At 44.6% G+C, this 22,897-nt stretch overlaps 1 protein-coding gene across 3 annotated transcripts in view; it reads right to left on the reverse strand.

The window, feature by feature from the left end:
- Positions 1-22,897, reverse strand: part of PCSK5 (proprotein convertase subtilisin/kexin type 5) — a 457,179-nt gene that overhangs the window by 411,282 nt on the left and 23,000 nt on the right. For all 3 annotated transcript variants that reach the window (XM_047829573.1, XM_047829574.1, XM_047829575.1), the window contains exon 2: positions 3,767-3,871. In XM_047829573.1, the coding sequence (XP_047685529.1) occupies positions 3,767-3,871 (105 nt within the window). The remainder of the gene's footprint in view (positions 1-3,766; positions 3,872-22,897) is intronic.

A 22,897-nucleotide genomic window follows, 5' to 3' on the forward strand; every position in this document is an offset into this window, starting at 1 on the left:
CCCTCTAAATAAAAACAAAAGCAGAGGGGAGGGGGGGGAGGACTGTGCAATTTACTACAGGAAGCAAAAGCCAGGATGTGTTTACTGTGTGTATTTCCTGCAACTCACTGGTTCAGTTTCTCTCTCCGAAGATAATGGCAATCAGACATGACGCATTGCCAACGTTTTCCAAGCCACTGACGTGGCCCCATCACCCGAATCACACACGTGCCTCCACTCTAGCACCCAAGCCGTCCACCATACACACACCCAACGGCAAAGAAAAGAAGACCTTCCTAAGAAAGGAAGTCCCGCGGACACTAGGTTTATACTCCCAATGAGATTGGCTGTGAGTTGGCCACATAAAGTTAGCCAGCACACGGTGACACGGTCTCAAAGGATCTCCGCACAAAACACTTATTCATCAGAAAGGGGAAACGAGTCATTTTAAAGTAGAGAAGACTGGGGGCTCAGGAGGGTAAGCATCCAACTTCAGCTCGGGTCATGATCTCATGGTTCATGGGTTCAAGCCCTGCGTCCGGCTCTGTGCTGACAGCTCAGGGCCTGGAGCCTACGTCAGATGTTGTGTGTGTGTGTCTCTCTCTGCCCCTCCCCTGCTCTCTCTCTCTCTCTCTCTCTCTCTCTCTCTCTCTCAAAACTAAATAAACATTAAAAAAAAAGAAGCTACCCCAAAGCTTAGAAGCTTAAAACAATGATAAAAAAAATAAAGTAAAATAAAATAAAATATAAAATAAAATAAAATAAAGTAAAATAAAAATAAAGTAGAGAAAACAGGCAGACACCACACGTGTCACCATCAAGTCACCAAAGTCAAAGTCATGAGTAATGAAACCAATCAGCATCATGCACATCCCGACGTGATGCTCTCAGAAGAGCCCGGCACTCTTCCGGTGCTCTTGCTAAACCTGAACTAATCATGACATCAGATGTTCCACAAAATAACCGGCCCGTAATTTGCAAAAAAAAGCGCTAGCAGTTGAAGAAGGAAGAAAAAATAAAAAGAAGTCTGACACGGTATACAAAGAGGGCGTGGGAAAAACACAACCACACGTATTCTTGGCTCAGAACAGAGACAACTGGCAAAGCTTGTACGAAATCGCTAGATTGGATAATAACATTAAATGACGGCTCATGTCCAGAGTTTGGCCAGAACGTGACCCGTTTGTACTTCTGGTTATAGTAGCCGAACGTCTTTGGTTTGAGTCAATATGATCAAATGGTAAAATGTAAAATGTAAACAACATCTGGGGGTGTGGGCAGCTGAGATAGGGATTCTGCACAACGTTTTTGCGACTGCTCTAAGTAAAAAGTTTTTCAACATTACAAAATAGTAATAATGAGGGGCCTCTGGGTGGCCCAGTTGGTTAAGCATCTGACTCGTGATTTCAGTTCAGGTCATGATCTCACGGTTCATGGGACGGAGCCCTGCGTCGGGCTCTGTGCTGTCAGCACTGAGCCTGCTTGGGATTCTCTCTCCCTCTCTCTCTCTCTGCCCCTCCCCTGCTCATGCTCTCTCTGTCTCAAAATAAATAAACTTTAAAACAATAATAATAATAATAATAATAATGACCCATGTTGGCCTGAGCTCTTCAAGGAGGGAGCTGGAACAGGAGAAATAACGTAGCACACGTCCCTCACACCTGCTCCCCCATCCCCCACACTGAACAGCACCGTAATGTGCTGAGTTTCCCTGAAGGCGACTGTGGAGGCCTGCGGTGAGTTCTCCTAGGGCACAACTACATCTCCAAATCCCCAGAGCCTGACCCAGGGCCTGCCATATACTAGAGGCTCAAGAAATGGCCAATGATGAATGAACGATCTGTAAGAAATATCTGCAAGAAACTGTAGACAGCCCCCAATTTGAGGTACCCCATGGGCCCAGTTGGTAGGATTGCGGCCTCTCGTATAAACAGCTGAGTGGGAACGAGGGCAGGAGGCATCAGAATAAAGAATTAGGTATGGTTCTCCCAAAGGGTGTTCTTTTTATTGAGGAGGAAGGGGAATTGAGCACGTCCCCGAGAGCTGGCCTGAGACGGCCCTACCCCTTTGGTCTCAGTGACAAAGGGCATACATTCCGGGTGTGATGTGGGCCAGCATCCAAGGTCTCTATCGGATCCCGAGTAAGCTATCCGATGCACCGAGATAAGAGGAAAGGAAGACCAAGATTTCCCAAGATAACACTAGAGTCTGAAACAACTCCACATTCAGTAAATCCTTCATTATGAACACAATGCCTCATTACATTCTGTTCTTACCCCCCAACCCAACTCGTATTTGGTTTCTCAAATTCACACTGACTACACACATGAGCTACGAAATTGGAATCATTTTAATTACTGAAGTTCAAGAAAGCTTCAAGGAAGTTGGTGAGCAGATGAAAAACGTGACTCTGCTTCAAAAATTTAGCTAATTCAAGAACGTCCCAACAGACTGCTTTTCCAGAGACGTTCAATTCTGAGTAGAGATGAAGGGGGGGGGCGGGAATTTACAATCCTCAGGCCACCGGACTGCAAGTCTTAGGAGCTGTTCCTATAACCCAAAACTGGGTTACAGAAAATTGGGACCTACAAGAAATGTGCTTCCTCGAATCACCGAGATGCAATTTCATGATCACGGACGCCGGGTGATACTATTCCAGAAACAAATTAAACAAGGCGAACCATGGCACCTGGCAGAGGGCAGGACTTCCAGTGGCAAACACGATTTGCATATTAATTCAAATAAGGACTTCTTGCTCTAATAAGGGATACAATTTTCGCAGAATCTCTAGGCGAGACCTGCTACTGCTCACGTGTAGGGACTTGTTCGCCAATTTATTTGAAAATGAGCTCATGTGGCAAAACATAATGGGGGAAGGAAACCTTCCTGATCAATACAAAGTCACCAGTGAGCCCACAGAGGACCCAGGGCAGGCTGGTACAGCTGCTCTCTCCTCTGCGTTTCGCCTGCCACGTCTGGGGGGCCAAGTAGCTCCCTCTCGGAGTCAAGGCCTTTCTGTAACTTAATAAGGATGGGTATGTAACGCACCCTGAGTTTCAGCGGCCAGTGACTACTTTGTTCCTAACATCCTTCAGCTTCCTACCTCCCAGTGCAGAACCATCCCACCTCTCTAGAATGGAGTGGGAAAACGTGGACATATCACACCTCCTCCTACGTACTTGCAAGGGGTATGTTGTCTGTATAACCCAAAAGGGCATAGACTAAAGACAACGCACAAGAAAGACACCTGACGCGCCCTCCCTCAAGGGCAGGAGCCGGCTTCTATCCCTTCCATGTTCAGTGTCCTTCCTGTCCCAGACACCGGGGTGCCAATGGCACGGCTCTATCCATGCCAGCTGAAATTGTGAGGATCCATGGCGACCTGAGGCCTGACCTACGGATTCTGTTAGAGACCCCGCTATGGAGTCCGGATAGGACCCCAGATCTATGTGCGACCTGTTACGATGGTGTGGAATTTTTATTCTTTCAGTACTTCTGAATCGATCAGTATCTCCTCCCACCACACTCCTCCCTCCTCCGGGAGGACCCATCCTTATGATCCCCCTCGGCTGCTGTACCAGTGTTTTACGGCAACGGCCTATTCCGGGGCAAATCAAGCCACCGTCTATGTTTGTCTGAAGAGGAAGCCAAGACAGCGGACCAAAGGACAGTAGGGCAGCTCTTGAAATTTGAACCTTCACGCTGGTCATCGGTTCCCAGTGTGATATTACCAATGAAAAATGCAGAAGCTTTGCCTCTTGGTCCCCACCCAACTGGTTCTTCTTACCTTTGGTTCCATTGAAATGAAACTGTGGGTTCCTCTGCTCGAGAGAACTGACCTTTTAATCGTCCTGCTATGATAGAAATGGTAGTAGTCCTTCAGGGCTCCGATCTGCAAAGACACGAGGGGAAGAACAAAAAGGAGTTAATGGAGTTCAAGGGAGTCTGCTGTTTTCCTGTTTTTCATTACAACAAGAACACAAAACAAAAAAGAAAAAAGGCCCATAAATTATGCAGTTGTCTGCTATGCTTAAACGTTACTTGAACCTTGGTGATCACTTTTCAAAAGAAGGACATGTGATATGAAATGGAGTGTCCTTGAGGCAGGGACTGCGGAACTAAAGATTATAATGGGGCAGCTTAGCCTCTCTGTATCTCCCTTTTAATGTTTAATTTATATGCAGCATTTTAAGTAATTCTATATCCATTTATATCCAAATGTGGGAAAGAGAAAAAAAAAATCAAATAGCTATCTGGTTATAAAAACACATTGCGTTCTGTTTGCTGCGAGAAATGTACAATGAGGGACCTTGTTAGATTATTTATATCATCAATTTGAAACAAGTCCTGAGCAGTTGGTCATTCACAGAGAAAACACCACTTGGTTTGTTTCCCGACTTAAGTAGACAGTATAAATACATAGCGGTTATTCATTTACTGCAAAGCTCAAAGTCGGATGGCAGTTTCTAAAACAAGACAAAGATCACAGACCCTACCCATCGACTAAGCATCCCGTGCAAAAAAACAGTTTGGTCCATGTTATCTGTGTCCCTTCTTTAACAAATTCATCTTCCCATTTGTGTACCCTTTGTTTAGTTAAAAAGTTAGGTCTGTTCAGGATAGCTCTGAAAACGAGTCACTGTCCACTTGAGGCAAACAAACAAAATCCCAGGCAGTCATAGTCCCTCAGCAGATTATAAGATACGGATCACATACGTGGAAATTGAACAATACACCAAACGAAGACAGAAGAGTTTGGCTCTCATTCCGGCTGACACAGCTCAGAAGTGGTTTCTTGGCTCAATCCCATGTACTCGCTATGTTTCCATTTCCATTCTTACAAAACTTGAGGTTGGACTAGTTAATTTCTAAGACCACCGCAGCTCTCCAATTCCATTCTTTGACACTGACCCCCTCCCCACCCTTTTTTTTCCCCCTTTGGGTAATTACATCCAATGTCTATTTCTCCAGAAGACCATGGCTCTGACCTAAAAGAATGACCATCAACAGGATATTTTCCAACTAGGACAATTCAAAAGTTGGGCTTTCTTAATTAAAAAAAAAAAAAAAGCCATTGGTCCAGCTTTATTTTTCCAGATAAAAGGTTTATTATTTTTTTAATTTTCTTCTTTCCATCACATTTTCATTTATCCACCGCACCCCTCTAGTAGGGATGATCAACCCAACTACTGCACCATTTAAGAGTCATGCCTTCACTGGGACTTCATGCTCTAACTTAAGGTCTCTAATCATTATTAGATTTGACAATTTGAAGTCACACATTTTTAACTCACGGGGAAACTGCCCAGATGTAACCGGAAAAGATCGTGGACTCTGTCTGAAGCAGCAGCGAACAATGAGGGGGAGGGCCCAGATGCCAGCCTCAGTCTCCAAGAGTGTTTCAAGGAGGGATTTACGAGCCAATCTTAAGATTCCTGAGGACTAAGGGTGGAATTCACAATGGGCTGTGTAATCCTTTATAAGAAAATCTTAAAAATCCCAAGAAGCTTAGAGCTTTCATCTCATGTAGCTTTTGTCAAAAGTGCTCCTTGGGTAAACACAGTAGTTCTTGAGGAAAGGAACAGAAAATCTTTGAGGAAGAACGTTACACAGAACCTATCGCCAGTGTGAAAAGGGTCAGTGAGTTCCAGGCCACGGCCATGCAACTATAATGGAAACGCTTTGATTATAGGAAATAACTGAACTCAATTGAACTAGTAAACTCAAATATGGATGAAATATACCCTGAAAACATATTCAGATCCATTATGGCCTCGTTGGTAAAGACTGGAATCCCGGGCTTCTGTAAGGTGTACAAAGCTGGAAAACAGAACCCTTGTCCTCGCTTCGCTTGCTCTGGGATATTAGATACATCACTTAACCGTCTTGGAGCCTTCATTCCTCAACTGTAAAATAAAGACACAGGTGGCATAGTGGACACATACCGGAGTCCAACGGGGGGTAAAAAAAATGCTTACGGGTGAATGTGGTTGTGAGGACTGAATGTAGTCACACAAGCACTGCCTGGTCAAGCCACTGCCTGACACACAGCGTCACATTACCACTCTCCCTTCCAACTTAAATATAAGTCCTACGTTCTCTCACCTCCTATCCTGCAATCGATCCCTTGCCTCTATCCCTTGGTCAGAATTCCTCTTGGTCTACCCTAGTATCACCTCTTAAATTCCCTGACGTAATTGGCAAAAGTCAAAAGGTCTGATGATACACTCTCGGCGAGGACGTAGGCACAAATGCGGCTTGCGTAGGATTGGTCAAGAGCTAGCCCCGAGACAACCGTTTGGAGAGCCATTTGGTGCGATCCGTAAATTATAAGCTGTACCTAACCTTTGGCCCAGGCTTTCCACTTCTAAAACTTATTGGACAGATGTGGCCACTTATGTCTGAGAATGGAGGTTAGAGCAAAGTTTGTAAAGCAGAACAACACAAACAACTCAACAACGAGCTATAATCGATAGGTCGAAGGTAGTAAAGGGAGGGAGAGAGGGAGGGAGGGAGGGAGGGAGGGAGGGAGGGAGGGAGGGAGAAAGAGGGATGGAAGGAAGGAAGGAAGGGAAGAAAGAAAGAAGGGAGGGAGACCACAGGACCCGATTTTTGTAGGAGACCAAAGAAGGAATCTGAATTACGTATATGCTTATGAGTAGAGGATGTTTCAGGAAGAACACTCGAACTGCAAAGAGGGCCTTTCTTATTCTCACCGTTTATGTGTATGCGTTATTTTTTAATGAACAAAAACGATTTAAAAATGAAAGAAATCACACAAATACATTAAAGGGCACATACTCAAATCCCACCTTCTTTTCCGGGGACGAATGTGCTCCCCAAAGTCTGCGTGCCCGGTACAAGAGCCGTGTTTATGCGGGCCATTGAATCTCTCGGGCAGTAAGCTCTATTTTGACTCTACCTGTCAGGGCTTCTGTTTCCTCGGGACGGTGGTGCAGTGGTGTTCGGGGACTGACTGATGTCTCATTTATGGAATGCCCACCATGCACCAGGCAGCTGACCGCTCTTGTACATGTTGTCACATGTTGTCATATTTAACTTAATGCTCCCCAGGAACCCTGGGAGATAAATCTCATCCCTCTAATTGGATGAAGGAGGTCATCGAAGCTCCGCCCACGTGTATGCAGCTAGCACGGTGAGGTGGGAAAATGCAAATCCCTGTTCGATGTCGCGCGTCGGGGTGAACCCAGGTAGTAGGGTGCATCCTAGAGGTGGGCTCACCCCCCCCCTCCCCATCCTTCCGGTGAGTTCTCCTACACTGTGGAGCTAAAAAGCTAGACTCGGTGCAGCTAGGGTTCTGACGTGACTAAGGTTCTGCCAGTCAAAGACAGACCACGGCATCGTGGGGCACGTGCTCAGAGGCATTTACGTGCGTGGCCGTAGGGGTGGAAGGAGTCTCGACGTCTTGGCCGCCAGCTTTCTGTGCATCCGGACGAACTGGTAAGAGATCGTAGGAGACCTCCGGCGGCGGCAGCAGCGGGAAGCCTCCCCATTCCTCGGCGTTTTGTTGAGGATGAAGCGGCAACTCTTGCCAAGGTCCATTCCGTGACGTGGCTGTCACGGATTCTGAACGAGTGGCCTTCTCGACCGGTTCTGCAAGCTACTTAATAGTCTCTACCGAGATGCCTTCCCAGGTAAAACCACTGGGTCCCGTCGTAGGCTTCCTACTAACTCTTAAAACTGGACCGATCAGAACTTCTGAAAACGTAGCCATCCCCTGACACACTCTTGTACAACTTAGAGCCCCTCCGAATCACGTTCCTCTTGAGTCACGGGCTATGGGGCACCCGTCAGCCACAGGCCCCTGGATGACTCACTGTGTCTGTTCCCACCTCTTGTTCGAGGAGTACAGCTGCTTCTGGTCTTCTCAGAGCCACGTGCACCAGATCTCCTCTCCCAACTCTGTTTTCTCCAACAGCAGCCGGAGCAACGCCCCAGAAGGCAAATTTGGCTATGCCACACGTCAGTACACCTGCCTACGTGTTGTAGGGGCTTCCCTCTGCTGTGAAAAGAAACCTTGAACGCTAACGAAGAATATAGTTTATACAGTAAAGCAGAGTAATCCTATCATAGTGACACCTATGCTCTGCCCGGAACTATTCTATGCGCTTCACCGTGCTCGGTGAACAAAGACCATCCTCCTACTCCGACCTGCGGGGCCTGCCTAACCCGGCTCTCTGGACACAGCATGGGTCACACGGGCTCTCAGTTCCCTGGACTCAGGCTGCACTGGCCTCTTCAGCTCCCTGTGTCAGACCTGCTGCTCCCTTGACCTGCCGGACAAGGAGCCCCCCTGCCTCCTCCCTCTCCTCCTTCATCTGTCACCCCAGGTAGAAAGACTTTAAAACCCCCGGGCCAGGGGCGCCTGGGTGGCTCAGTTGGTTGAGCGTCTGACGTTGGCTCAGGCCATCATCTCGGGGTTCGTGGGTTCGAGGCCCACACTGGGATCCTCTGTCCTCCTCTCTCTCTACCCCTCCCTGCGCAGGCTCCCTCTCTTAAAGATAAATAACTAAAGAGAAAATTTTTTTTAAAAACAACCCCCCAGGCCAGCTAAGCTCCCACCAGCTCCCAGAATCAAAAATATACGCCCGTAGTTATACCTCAATTAGAACAATTATCTGTTCAACGTCTGTGCTCCCAACTCTATGCCTGTACGTTCCAAGGAGATGGAGACACAACCACGGTGCTTACTATTCTGTTTCCAGCTCCCAGTACACGGCTCAACACAGAATAGGTTCTCGGCAAAGACTACTGATTGACGACGTGAACATCGGAAGCCTTGAGCTGCTAACGTCGCACACGTTAGAGCTAGAGCTGATTCAAAATCTCTGGTATAACAGGACCATCAAATTAAGGCTGGTTTCAGCAGAAATAATTTCATGCCACCTTAACTGCCAAGGTTATGGTGCGGAAGGTGATGCAGGCTGAGACGTCTCTATGCTGTTTTTGTTTTTGCAAGACAACGGCTGACGAGCAGTGTGCATTAGTTCAATCATTCTCCATCATTCGAACAAAGTAATCTTTCACCTTTCAGAGGGACACACATTTTAAAATCTAAATATATAGATCTAAAAGCATGTTTGTGTCTCTTTTCTATTAATATGCATGTCCCTTATTGGCAAGAATTGTGTCTTTTATATTCTTTCAACAGCACTGAGCACGCTGAGGGCATTTAATAAACATTAAGAAGAAAAATGTCATAACATGTTGGGAGTTATTCAAAAGAAAGACAGAGTATGAAAACAGAGCAGTAATGTTATCTATAAGCAGGCATTCCATCTAGCTCCTCCAGGGTAACGTAAAACAAAAGATGACTGTGTTTATCTGTCATGAAATACCAACAAGGGCTAAAACAAGAAACAATATATAACTAACAAAGGGGCATTTTATAAATAAATCAGAAACCATAGGTGTATAAGGAAGTATAAAATCAAGAGCAGAATCACCAAAGCTCAACCTTTTCCTTAATCCCACCTAAAAGGAAGGAGAATTATTCCTTCCCTCTGGCCCCTCTCAAGCTCCTTTTCTGTGCAGTCACATACACACACTCTTCCCGGCCTAGGAACATAACCCTATTTGACACTAAGTTGATAAATTTCATCTTTTGTTCCCAATTCTGTCAAGCATTTGTGCCTTTTCTTCTTTAGTGGAAGCCTCTCACCCTTGCACCCAGAATTTCCCTAATGTGACCCTCTCTCAAACCAAACTGCTCTTGGAAAAGTTTTTTTAATAAACCATTTTATACTAAAGTGTAAATGACTGATAAGACTCAATGTCTTAGTTCTTCCAGGAACAACTGAATTTGATCAGAAAATCAAATAAATGAGTCCGTTATATTTATAACTTTAAAAAACAAACACTGTCAGACAATGACTGGAGGGTGATCGGAGGGTTTTTTTATTTTCTGCCAACAAGAGAGAACCTTCCAGGTGTCCCTAAATGCTTATGTCACAAGTAAGCTATTGACTTCTGAGCAGAGGGCTAGGAGCCAGAAGACCCATATTTTATCGTGACTTTGACCCCATTGAGCAGCTGTGCAGCCTTTCTGAATTCATTCACCACCAACAGTCTCCCCTGTGCTGTAGCTAAGATCCTCTCCAGTCTAATGACTCCAGGCATAGAGTGTGCACATTTTTTATATACTCCAGGCATACAGTTTGCAAATATTTCATACACAGTTCTAGAGGGTGAACAACCATGCTCAGGACTGAGTTGTTTCCAGGGACATGGAATTTTTCAGCGCTTAACCTGAGACAACTCCCCATCAAACCTGGTCACCCTGGTCACGAAGCAGTCATGTCAAGGACCCTGTGGTCACCTTCATGAACGCTGTCTGCCTTGTTCTCCCTCCTGCCCTCTCTAATTTACAGATTTCCCCAAATTCTGAACTCCCTTTTGAAAGGTAATTGACCCCCATTCTACACATTTTTTTAAACAGGCAAGAATTTGAAAAGACATTTCACAAAAGGAGATATGCAAACAGCCAATGAGCATGTACAAAGATGCTCAAACGCTAATTAAAATCATAATAGTTCTGTACGCACACACAAATGCCTACAGGTTAAGGACAGACACTACCATGCTCTAAGATTGTGGAACACTGTAACTCTCACCCGTAGCTGGTGGGAGTGTAAAGCGGTCCAATATCTTTGGAAAATCGTTTGGTAATCTCTCACGAAATACACATCCTCCTCATGAACCAGACATTCCATTTCTGGGTATTTACCCAGAAAAAAAAAAAATGAAATTCTACTTTGAAACAAAACTGATACAGGAATGTTTACAGCAACTCTCTTAATAATGGCCCCACGCTGGAAACAATGCAACAGGTAAATGGTAACAGGTACATGGAAAATAAATTGTGGTATATCCCCATAGCGAGATGCCCAGCCATAAAAAGGAGCAAACTACTGATGTATGCAACAACGTCGATGAGTTTCCAAACCTCATGCTGATGCAGAAGAACGCTTCCTGCAGAATGCCACTGGTATGAAATCCTAGGACTATGTCAAACTCTGATGACAGGAAACGGATCAGCGACAACCTAGGCGTGGAGCTGGGACTGACTGGGAAAACCTGGAGAAATGTGGAAGGTTGGGAATACTCTGTATCTTCAGTACGGGGATAATGACATCAGTGGTAAGTGCTTAGGTGAGCTGGAACGACTTCGTCGTAGGCTTACGATCTAATTTCACCTCTCCCCAACACCCTGCTCAATGACATCACACTTGTGACTTGAAATCAACAAGGACGGAAGTATTAACGTATCAGGAAAAATCGGCAAAGACTACAAAATTAGGGCTTCTTTTCCTCTGGAAGAATCACTTGTTTAGTATTTATCAGCACATCACGGGGTACACAGATTTGTCAACACTCATCCGACCTCCTACAAAAATGGCTGCACTGGGGGGGGGGGGGGAGGGGTACGTCAATAATACGTCAACGACGTTGATTTCAGAAGTTATAAATTTCCCTGTACGGATTTCTGGTGCACTCTCCCCCATCTGCGAGATGACTGACAGACTGGAAAACTTAAGAACCAGTTACCTGGGGCTGGAATTCACCTGTCAGCCCACATCTCTTCCCCCACTCAGATGAGACGGAGAAGAACCAAGTGGCAAAGCCCACAGGTCTTGCTGACCAACCAACCCCTTTCCGAGGCTCCGCGTGGAAAGGCCCGAAACGTCAACGTGCTGAATTCCATTTACAGTTACAGAAACAGCAACTAGATAAACTGCTTCTCCTTCATGTAAATGTTTTCTCCGGTGCCTCTTTTGTGCTTCCCCGAGAATATTTTTTAAAAAAATTTTTTTTTCAACATTTATTTATTTTTGGGACAGAGAGAGACAGAGCACGAACGGGGGAGGGGCAGAGAGAGAGGGAGACACAGAATCGGAAACAGGCTCCAGGCTCTGAGCCATCAGCCCAGAGCCTGACGCGGGGCTCGAACCCACAGACCGCGAGATCGTGACCTGGCTGAAGTCGGACGCTTAACCGACTGCGCCACCCAGGCGCCCCCCCGAGAATATTAAAACCTCTGCAATAATTTGCCTCCTGTGTTCCAGACTCTGTGACATTTAAAGTAGAACCTAAGAGAAGGTGGCCACGACTGCTTTCCCCCAAGTCACCAAGAACACGCCAACCTCAGGGTCTTTGCACTTGATTTTCCTTCGCCTGGAATCTTCTAAATCTGACACACATCCTCTCTGCTTTCAGATCTTTGGCCAAATGCCCCTTTTCAGGGAGGCTTTCACGAACCACCTGATTTAAAACTGCCATCACGCCCTCCAGCATAGCCCGCCCCCCCTTTCTTACTTTTCCCTGTAACATTTAACACCATTAACGTACATTATTTTTATTTATCCCATTTGTTATTGGTCTTCCCCCATTGGAATATTAGCTCCATAAGGGCAGGAATTTTTTTTTTTTATTTCACTGATAGATTCACCTTAGCTCCTCTTAACAATGCCAGGCTTATCCAACAAATGTGTCGAATGAAGGAATGGCCCCTGTCCTTGGGGTAATCAAAGCCAGAGGGAGCATGTCTCTAAACCTCTGGGAAAGTTTCTTGCTCATTTCTTTCTAACCCCTTCTGTGACAGAACATTAACATATAATGTAACATATGCTTTATGCTTACTAAATGTTGCATGAAGGAAGTCCCCACGTGTTAAACGTGTCCGAGAATTGAGAATTTCCCACTCGCCAAAGTCTGCCTTTATATTTCTCAGTTCCCTCCCTTGTCCCTTCATAGTCGATGACCTCGCGGACTCACTGAACAAAAGCGATACTTATAAAAGGCTGTTGAGTTCATTGACTATTAAAGAAGAACGTAAGTAAATGCAGAAACCTGATGAACCGCTAATATTTACGGAGTGCAAACCCAGGCATTATTGCACTGGGTCCTCGTCACCCAACAGTAGGAAGCAAGTGCCATGATTTCCATGTTACACGAGAGAAAGAAGAAGCCTACAAAGTTCAAGAGCTTGCCTAGGGCCACACAGCTGGCAAAGCGTGAAGTTCAGGGGGATCCCGGGTAGTCTAACTCCACAGCATCTGTTCTTAACTCCAAAAGATGTTTTTTCTGAGGATGAATTTAAAACCATAGCTACCCAGAGATCTCAATTACCCAGAAGACTGTGCTCTTAAGAGCTGTACACAAAGGGGATGTTTCCTAGGGATATTTCTATCCACTTCCAGCAGATGCAAAAGCAACTTACGTTAAGTATCTCCATGTGAGAAAGTATCTTTAAGGCGGACCCTTCAGGCTGAAGTTCAAGGGCCATTCTAAGTTAAGCGGTATTGTCTGGCAACATATATCTTCGATACAATTGCACTGGCCACGGAGTGCTACAAAATAACATGAAGGGTATCTTTCTTAGGCTTTAGTTTCGAAAATCAGAGACCCCTGGTGATGTCTTCCTAAATCCCTTCAAGTTCAGGCTCAGCATCTGAGCTCTTCAGAGAGCTCTTCAGAAAATGGCGTTAGGGCACATGAATTCAGAGAGGAGGCACTACCATATATATGCATATTTTTTAATCAGGGTGCTCAAGGAAGGATGAGTCATCTGTATGATTTCAGTGCAACGTTCTAAGATAGGCAGGCACGTGATGGGTTGAAGGCTGTCCCTCGCCCAAATGTGCGCATCCCAATTCCCAGAACCTATGAAGACGTCACCATACGTGGCAAAAGAGACTGTGCAGCTGTGATAGAGCATTCTGAGACGGGGAGATTGTCCTGGGTTATCAGGGTGGGTCCAATGTAATCACAGGCGTCCTTATAAGAGGAAGGGAGCCAAGTCAGACAAGATGTGATGGTGGAAACAGGGTCAAAGAGAGAGACGGGAGCACAGATCAGAGACGAGCGAGGGGAGAGAAAGAAAGAGAAGAAGACAGAGGGTTTCGAAGATGCTATGCCACTGGTTCGGAAGGTGGAAGAAGGAGCCACAAGCCAAGGAACGCGGATGGGCTCCAGAGGCTGGAAATGAGTCTTCCCTAGACTCTCCAGAAGGAAAGCGGCTCTGATGACACCTTCACTCTAGGTTAGGACTTCTGGTCGTCAGGACTGTGAGATAACACATTTGTGTTAAGTCACGAGTCTGTGACTATGTGTCACAGGAGCAATAAGAAAGTACCACAAGCTAGAGCCAGTACCTGGGTAGACATCCAGTGAGAAGCAAAGGAAATGAAACTGGGGTCTATTAATTTTTGGTAATTTTGTGGACTCTCTGGGTGTTCAATGATCAATTTCCAAAACACTGAACCAATAGAATAACGGTTTAATATTGGCCCAGCACTGGGGCGCCTGGGTGGCTCAGTCGGTCGAGCGTCCCACTCGGAGTTTCAGCTCAGGTCACGACCTCATGGTTTCATGAGTTCGAGCCCCACGTCGGGCTCTGCGCTCACGGTGCGGAGCCTGCTTGAGATTCTCTCTCTCTCCCGCGTTCTCTCTCTCTCTCTGCCCCTCCCCCACGCACACGGTCTCTGTGTCTCTCAAAATAAATAAATAAAACTTAAAAAATATTAAAAAAAAAATACTGGCCCAGCACTCTGCTAAGCTCTGTATTAGCACTATCAAATTTAATCCTCAAAAGAAAACCAAGAAATAACAGAACTGAAAACCAAGATAAAGCCACTTGCCCAGCAAAAGAGAACTAGCAAATGGCTGGTTTTTTCAAAGCCATTGCGTAGCTAACACTACTTATAACAGAAGCTAACACTTACTGATGCTTTCCTAAATTCTCTCCTATCTTCCCAACAAGGGGAGAAGACTTATTCTCATATTACGGGGCAGGAAGTGGAGTCGAAACACAAGAGAAGGTGAGTTACACGCTCAGACGAGAAAAGTGTGTGACTCCAAAACTCTAAGCCTTTTCTACAGCACTTTAACTTTTCCTTAAAACGTATCCAAAGGGTTCTGCTTTACCACTGATTGAATGGGCACGCTCAGATCCCCCCCCCTTGCCCTCACCAATACGAGGCCTGATTGTTTTATTCTAAAGCTACCTGATCAGCAGAGTGTGGGAGACTCTAGGTCCCTGGAGTTCATCTTAAAAGCAAGTAATCAAAAACATCTTATTACGAATCCCGAGCAAGCAAGAAACAGACACAATTTCACAAAGGAAATGCGAGACAGAGAAAGCAGAGAAAGCAGCAAATGTTCCAGTTTCAAGTGAGAAACCTACAGTCGGTCCCACCAGTCACCTGTGACACGAGACTTGCCTCACAGCAAATCGCAGAATATCAGAATTGGAAAAAACACCATAGCAGGATTTTAATCCGACTTACCCCACCGGACACGGAATCCATTCTTCAAATGGAGCACGTGTTTCCTGGGGTAGCCTATTTGTCAGACACCTCTTCCAGAGAAGTAGCCTAAGTCCGCTCACGTCTCCTGGTCCTAGCCTGTGGGGCCAGGCTGGGAAGGTCATCTGACCACCCAAGTTTTTCCTTTTTTTTTTTTTTTTCTCATGCACCACATCTTCCCTAAGGTCTTGCTTTCCCCAGACAAGCCAACACGTATAACACGTCGCCAGAAAATGGAGCCCAGAACATAACACACGTCAATTCCCCGTAGGACGGAGCCAGGCTGGCGTCCATGATCCCATGACTTCCCTTGGTGAGGTTCTTCTAATTAGAAGTAGCTTAACATTGAAATATTTGTTTTCGGCTTGAGAATGAACTTGGCCCACTGAAAGAAAAACATCCTCAGAAGCCCTTTTTAATGTGATTCTCCTCCGGTCTGCATTTTAATTTCTGAAGTGCAAATGTGAATGGGAAAGTTGAATGCCATTTTCTATATTCTACTCCATACATTGATAGCCTGCCGAGACATTAATGCATTTACTGAGTGTGTACAATATACTAGGCACCGATCCAGAGACACTGCAGATAGAGTAAACAAAACGAAGTCTCTACGAAAATGTAGCTAATTTTCTGACTTGACTCTGCAACCCCGCTGTGGCCACCGCAAGGTTGAAAGTGACGTCTTCTTTGCTCCATCAGAATATTTCCCTCAAAGGAACTCAATTTTTCATATTAGTATATGAGATAAGGACTGGGCTCAGCATCCAATATACACCGTGTTTGCAACAGCTCTTTAAGCATGAAGTGTTAATGGCATTAGGCTTTTATTTCCTTCGATCCATGTGGGTCCAAGATGAGTCATTACGTCCTTAACGTAAAATAATCCTTGTATATTCCTCAGATAAGAGCATTCATTACTGCTATTTAGAGTCTGCTATTTTTTTTACCAAGTTTTTAAAGCCCCATCTGTAAGTAATTTCTGGAGAAACTAAAAGAAGGTATTGTTGAATATTTAACCTATTCCACCTGCTTGTAAGCCACACATCACACACCCACAAAGGAAATAGAGAGTCCAAGAGAGGCTGAGAGAGAAAGAGCACACATAGCCTGCAGTTAGGTCTAAATTCTTTTCATTACTGATCACCTTAGCCGCTTGAATCCGACTTATAGGGAAACAAACAGAAAATAGCATATCTTTTGACAGTGAGAAACATTTCTTCAGTTACTGCTGGCATGGTAAATTTTCCCTTTAGATTCAACGATTCTCAACTTCTGTTATACATGAGAATATATGGGATATATAGTCTGTTATATGGGCACCACAAAAAATACTAATGTTAGGTCTCCCCACACCGACCCCAGAGATTCTGATTTAAGAGTCTGAGTTAAGGGGCACCTGGGTGGCTCAGTCGGTTAAGCGCCTGACTTCAGCTCAGGTCAGGATCTCGCGGTTTGTGGGTTCGAGCCCCGCGTCGGGCTCTGTGCTGACAGCTCGGAGCCTGGAGCTGCTTTGGAGTCTGTCTCCCTCTCTCTGCCCCTCCCCCACTCATGAGCAAGCTCTCTCTCTCTCTCTCTCTCTCTCTGAAAAATGAATAAACATTAAAAAAAAAGAGAGAGAGTCTGAGTTAAGACCAGCATTATCAGTATCATTTTTAAAAGAGCTTTCTAGGTGATTCTAATGTAAAACCAAGGTGAAGAATCACTATTCTAACCCATGCATGTCATTCTGCAGAAATAGAACAATCTACTCTGAGTCCAGCGATCTCCATTCAAATATTCCTATCTAATTAATTAAAATACATTTAAATGAGAAAAATCTCTAATTACTTTGACTTCAGTACCACTGTAAATGGCATGTTCTGTTCGTTGATTCATTTCTTTAATTATTTCAAAAGCCCTCCGCGCCTTCAAAAAAAAAAAATTAGAACTGTATTTAGTATAACCAGATTTAGAACTCCTAATATTTTATTATATTGGTAAGCAGAGGCTATTTTGAGCTCTGCGGCATTTTAAATCACACGTTTTGTTCTTAAAAGGGAAGATTCTGAATCTTTGAAGGGCGTGAGCATTCAAAACACGTGATGGAGGGGCGCCTGGGTGGCGCAGTCGGTTAAGCGTCCGACTTCGGCCAGGTCACGATCTCGCGGTCTGTGAGTTCGAGCCCCGCGTGGGGCTCTGGGCTGATGGCTCAGAGCCTGGAGCCTGTTTCCAATTCTGTGTCTCCCTCTCTCTCTGCCCCTCCCCCGTTCATGCTCTGTCTCTCTCTGTCCCAAAAATAAATTAAAAAAAAAAAAAAACACGTGATGGAGCCTACGTATATTCAGAACACTTGATAGCTTTGTCATCCTCAATTAAAAAAAGAATAAGTTGCTAGAAATGTCACAACCCCAGATTTCAAGACCTACTCCAAAGCTAAGTCATCAAAACAGCATGGCACCGACTCAAAAATTGACACACACATCTATGGAATGGAATAGACAGCCCAGAAGTAAACCCACAACTACATGGCCAATTAATCTATGACAAAGGAGGTAAGAATATCCAGTGGGGAAATGACAGTCTCTTCAACACATGGTGCTGGGAAAACTGGACACCACATGCAAAAGAATGGAATCAGACCACACACAAAAGTCAACTCAAAACAGACTGAAGATCTGAAACTACAAACCTTCTAAAAGAAAACATAGGCAGTGATGTTTTGGATATTGGCCTTAGCAACGTATTTATGGATATGTCTCCTCAGGCAAAAGGAAACAAAAGCAAAAATGAACTATTGGGACTACACTAAAACAAGATGCTTTTGCACAGGGAAGGGAAGCATCCACAAAACAAAAAGGCCACCTACTGAATTTGCAAATGATCGATCTGATAAGGGCCTAACAGCCAAAAGATATAAAGAACTCACACACGCAACACCAGAAAAACCAACGATCCGATATAACAATGGGTAGAGGACCTGAAGAGACATTCTTTCCAAAGAAGACCTACAGATGGGGCCGACAGACACATGACAAGCCGGTCACCATCACTCATCATCAGAGTAATGCAATGAGTCAGAATGGCAAGCGTCAAAGACACAAGAAATAACAAGTGTCGGGAGGGATGTGGAGCAAAGGGAACCTTTGTGCGCTCTTGGTAGGAATGCAAATTGGTGCAGCCACTATGGAAAACAGTATGGAGGTTTCCCCCCAAATTAACAACAGGACTACCGCAAGATCCAGCAATTCCACTCGTAGGTATTTATCTGAAGGAAACAAAGAGTTAACTGTAAAAGGGACAGGCGCTTCTGTGTTCACTGCAGCATTGTTTACAACAGCCAAGGTATGGAAGCAACCCAAGTGTCCACGGATAGAGGAAGGGACAAAGATGGGCCATAAAAAAGAATAAGGTCCTGCCATTTGCCACAACATGGATGGAACTAGAGGGTATTATGCTAAGTGAAATGAGACAGACAAAGACACGTATCAGATGATTTCCCTCATGTGTGGAATCTAAGATAGAAAACAAACAAACAAATTCTTAAATACAGAGAACAAACTGGCAGTTTCTAGAGAGGGGGCAGGTGGGGGGTGCATGAAATAGATAAAGGGGATGAAGAGGTGCGAACCTCCAGTCACTAAAACAAGATTATTAGGAGGAGAAGCTCCCACTTGTCTTTGCTAATGGCTGCTCACGGAAGCCTTGTACCTTTGTCCCCATCTTGGTCCTTCCTGGGGATTAGCAGATTATCACTTGCAGGACAGTGACCCCGAAACTGGGCCCAGAGCAGGGGATAAACGAGCATGTGGCATAATGGCAGAGGAAAAGTAGGTGAAGTTTCCAGCCAGATGTGAGGTTCTATCTACATCCAGGCAGAGGGGAGGTTGGCTCCTATTTTTATATCTCTTTGGCCAGTTACACTAAGGATGTCACAGATACACATCTATTAAAATAGATAAAAATAAGAGGAAAAAACGTCAATACCAAGTGATGGTGAGGATGGAAGGCTCATCCACTGTCGCTGAGAATCCTTGAAAAACAGCTCAGCAGTCTCTTACAAGATTAAGCATTCACGGACTAGATGAGCCAGAAATCCCACCCCTAGATATTTTTCCCCAAGAAAAACAAAAACTTAACGTTTACACACAAACTCGTACGTGAGTAGAGTGGCTTTAGCCGTCATCACCAAAAACTGGCAACAACTCAATGTCCTACAACCGGCGAATGGGTCGAACACTGGCAAATCCATACAATGCAATACTTCTCACCAATACAGAGGACCAACCTACTGATGAATTCATCAGGGACGAATCTCAAATGCATTATCGCAAAGGAAGGAAGCCAGGCTCAAAAGGTTGCATACTATCTCACTCCATTCATATGACATCCTAGAAAAGGCAATATAGACCAGGAAATACGTTGGCGGTTACCAGGAGTCGGGGGCACAGCAAGATTACAAACACGCGCTACGCAAGTCTCCTGAGGTGACCAAAGTGTTCTGTCTCTTTACTATGAAGGTGGTTACGTGACTACGTCCGCTTGTCAAAGCTCATAGGCCTCACTTCAAACATTTGGAATTACACAATGCAAACAGCAACGCTGAGAAAAGTAAGTCGAAATCCACGCCCAGTGATCCTCCAGGTGTGGCCCCGGGACCGGAAGCCAAAGAGCAGCCGGACTGGCGTCCCCTGTGAACTTGGCAGAAATGCACAGTGACGTGCCCCGCCCCAGCCCGAAATCAGAATCTGGCCATTGCCCTGTTCAACCAACTGACGGGGAAGAGGTGGGGAAGTGGGAACCACGCGTGACCCGGTGAAGCAACATTTTTAAAAGGACGCACTTTGCTGTCTATGTCGACCTGTGCGGCCAAGATCAGGTACAAATCGACCCTTCCGCAAGCCCGTACCATCTGTACGGTAAAAAAGAGGGGGTTAATTCTACGTTTCACCCTTTTATAAATGCTAAGAGCCCAACCTAGGTCTACCATAAAATTGGATTTAGAGTAGAATTTTATCCAAACTCAATTCTAGGAGATAATTAAAAACATTAATAATGTTCACGGCACTAAGAGAGGTGTGGTTATCCGTGGCACGTCGGTTCGTGTCAGAACCGAGTCAAATTTCCAGAACAAAAGTTTCCCAGGTGACATACATGCTAATAATTACAATTATTAAAAATTAAAAGTTGTCTTCCAATAACCATTAGGTCCTGCCACATTCTGCTTTACGCAGACTGTACCTTTTCGGCTTCTGCTTCCCATACAGAAGGACCAATAACAATTTCAAAATTCTCAATAAATGTCTCCAGCCACAAAGATCAGGTTTTTCCTCCTCTTCAAGAAAAAGGTTCTTCTATCTCACTGGATGTCTTTGCAGCGAAGCAAAAAATGTTATTTTCATCCATCTGAATGCGGGTGCGTCAACCACCGAGAAGATGAATAAAGTCATCCCAACTATTAGCACAACTATATCAGCAGATAACGCTGCTCAGTTTATAAAGCAAAGCTTTATTTGCATTAAATTATCAACATCTCCTCTTTGAGTCCTGCTTTATTCATACTCCCTGTCCACGATATTCAACAACCACAAATTCATAATTCTGCATAAATGCACTATCCAGCCTTTCAATCACCAAGGGGCAAATATTTAACGTGATGCCAATTCTCGGTTGACATCTCGTGTTTCCGCAGATGCGCGCTGACGGCCAACGAAACGTGAACATCGGCTTACGCAAAATACCGCCAGAGGAGCTCTTTCGCCCCTCACCTCCGCACACACACTTGGCCCCAAAACATATAAAAATACTGCCGAAGTTTTGGCTTCTCTGTGTGTTTTAGCACCACGGCTCGCTTTAAGAATTTGACAACCCTGTAAACAGGTAAAGTCATCAGGCCACATGTTTCTGTCTTGTTCCCTCCCACATAACAATTAACTGCTTATAGCCACACCCTGTTTCCATCTTTAAAATGCTCCCCCATACACTGTTGTATGTAATTAAGATAATATCATACCTCTTTGTAGAGGTGGCCAGTTATTTCCTGTTCCTTTTATAATAAACCCAAAATGCCTTTATTTGGCCCAAGAGGACTGCCACATCTGATTCCTGTACACCTTCCTAGTGCCATTGCCTAGCACTTCCTCATTCATCGGCCTCCAAACCCCAAGGGCCCTCTACCTAGCCTCAGGACCTTTGCACTTGCTATCCTATGGGCCTGGAATTCCTTTTCAATCTCCGATTGCCTAACCCTTCTCCTTCTGCTGATCTTATCTCCAAGATCATTGTCTCAGAAAAAGTCTTCTCTGAGCTCCTTGCTAAGTGACCTTCCCCGGTCACTCTCTGTCTGGTCAAGCTGTTTGTCTCCTTACAAACTTTTCAAATATCGCTATATTGCTTGCATATGTCATAGCGTTTGGCCCACAGGGTGCCCAGGAAGCACTTAGAAAATGAATGAGCGGGTGAATGAATGAATACTGTGAAATAAGAATTATTATCTTGATTTTCCAAATAATAAAACTGAGGCCCCGCTAAAGTCAGTGATTTACCCAACCTTTTATGATAAGCAAATGATAGGAACAAGATTTTTCTCCCACCAAGCTCAGTGCCCTTTTCACTATTCTATACTCAACCTCAGTAGGCTAACTAAGGAATATCGTAATTTGTGCTTGGAGTCATATTTTCAATTTTTATTAAAGGTTCAACTCCAACCTGATTAACTTTAGGATTAACATCTTTATCTCAACAATCCCTGAGCCTGGTGAAAGTGCCAAGCTTTTAAATTTTTTTCTTCACATTAAAAAGTCCATTGACCTTTATCTGGGCAGCTTGCTTGGTCTTAAATATATGTCAAATAAACCCAAAGAGAGAGTTTAAATAACCATTATGCCTACCAAGTAAATGTTTGTATCTATAAAGTAGAAAGTTAGAAGTGATGTTTAAGATAATGCACTCAGTGCAGTAGATTGAGTTTTAAGTTATCTCTCTTCTATCATTCCTAAGTACTTACTGTTGACATAAAAGATAAACCCAATACAGTGTTTTTTGCTGAAAGAATCATTGCAATGTTCACAGATTTTTGCCGTAACTGAAAACATACACTTATCTGGACAAATACCTCGTATCTGGATAAATGAAGAAAAAGGGTATTTAATATATATTCACCTTCCATCTGAGGCTGCCACGGGACTGGAAATTAATCCCTGCATTATTTTAATATTCCAAACACTGGATACTGCCTGATTGCTACATTTGTATCACTCAAACAGATGCAGTCAATTTAGAAGAAGAACAGGGCTTCGGCGAGTTTTCCTCCCTCTTAGTTCAAACATGCCAACATTCTGTAGCTAAGTTGTGAAATAGGTTTAAAGCCCCAATAAACTAAAGTGATAAAGACCCAGGGTGGAGAACAGTCTGGGCAGCCATAAGCATTTACTCCCGTTTCAAATGTATCGTGTTCATTTCAATTCTTACCGCGACTGCATTAGATATGCTGCTATGTCTCTATTCTGTTGTTTTGGTTACTGCACAACTTCCGTAGATCTATAAAAGGAACGTCTGTGCTCCACGCGAAAGAGGCAGAAATCTTCCCCTTATCGCAGAGTTTAACAAAATCCCAT

The sequence above is a fragment of the Prionailurus viverrinus genome, chromosome D4 (genome assembly GCF_022837055.1).
Source record: "Prionailurus viverrinus isolate Anna chromosome D4, UM_Priviv_1.0, whole genome shotgun sequence".
NCBI classification, from domain to species: domain Eukaryota; kingdom Metazoa; phylum Chordata; class Mammalia; order Carnivora; family Felidae; genus Prionailurus; species Prionailurus viverrinus.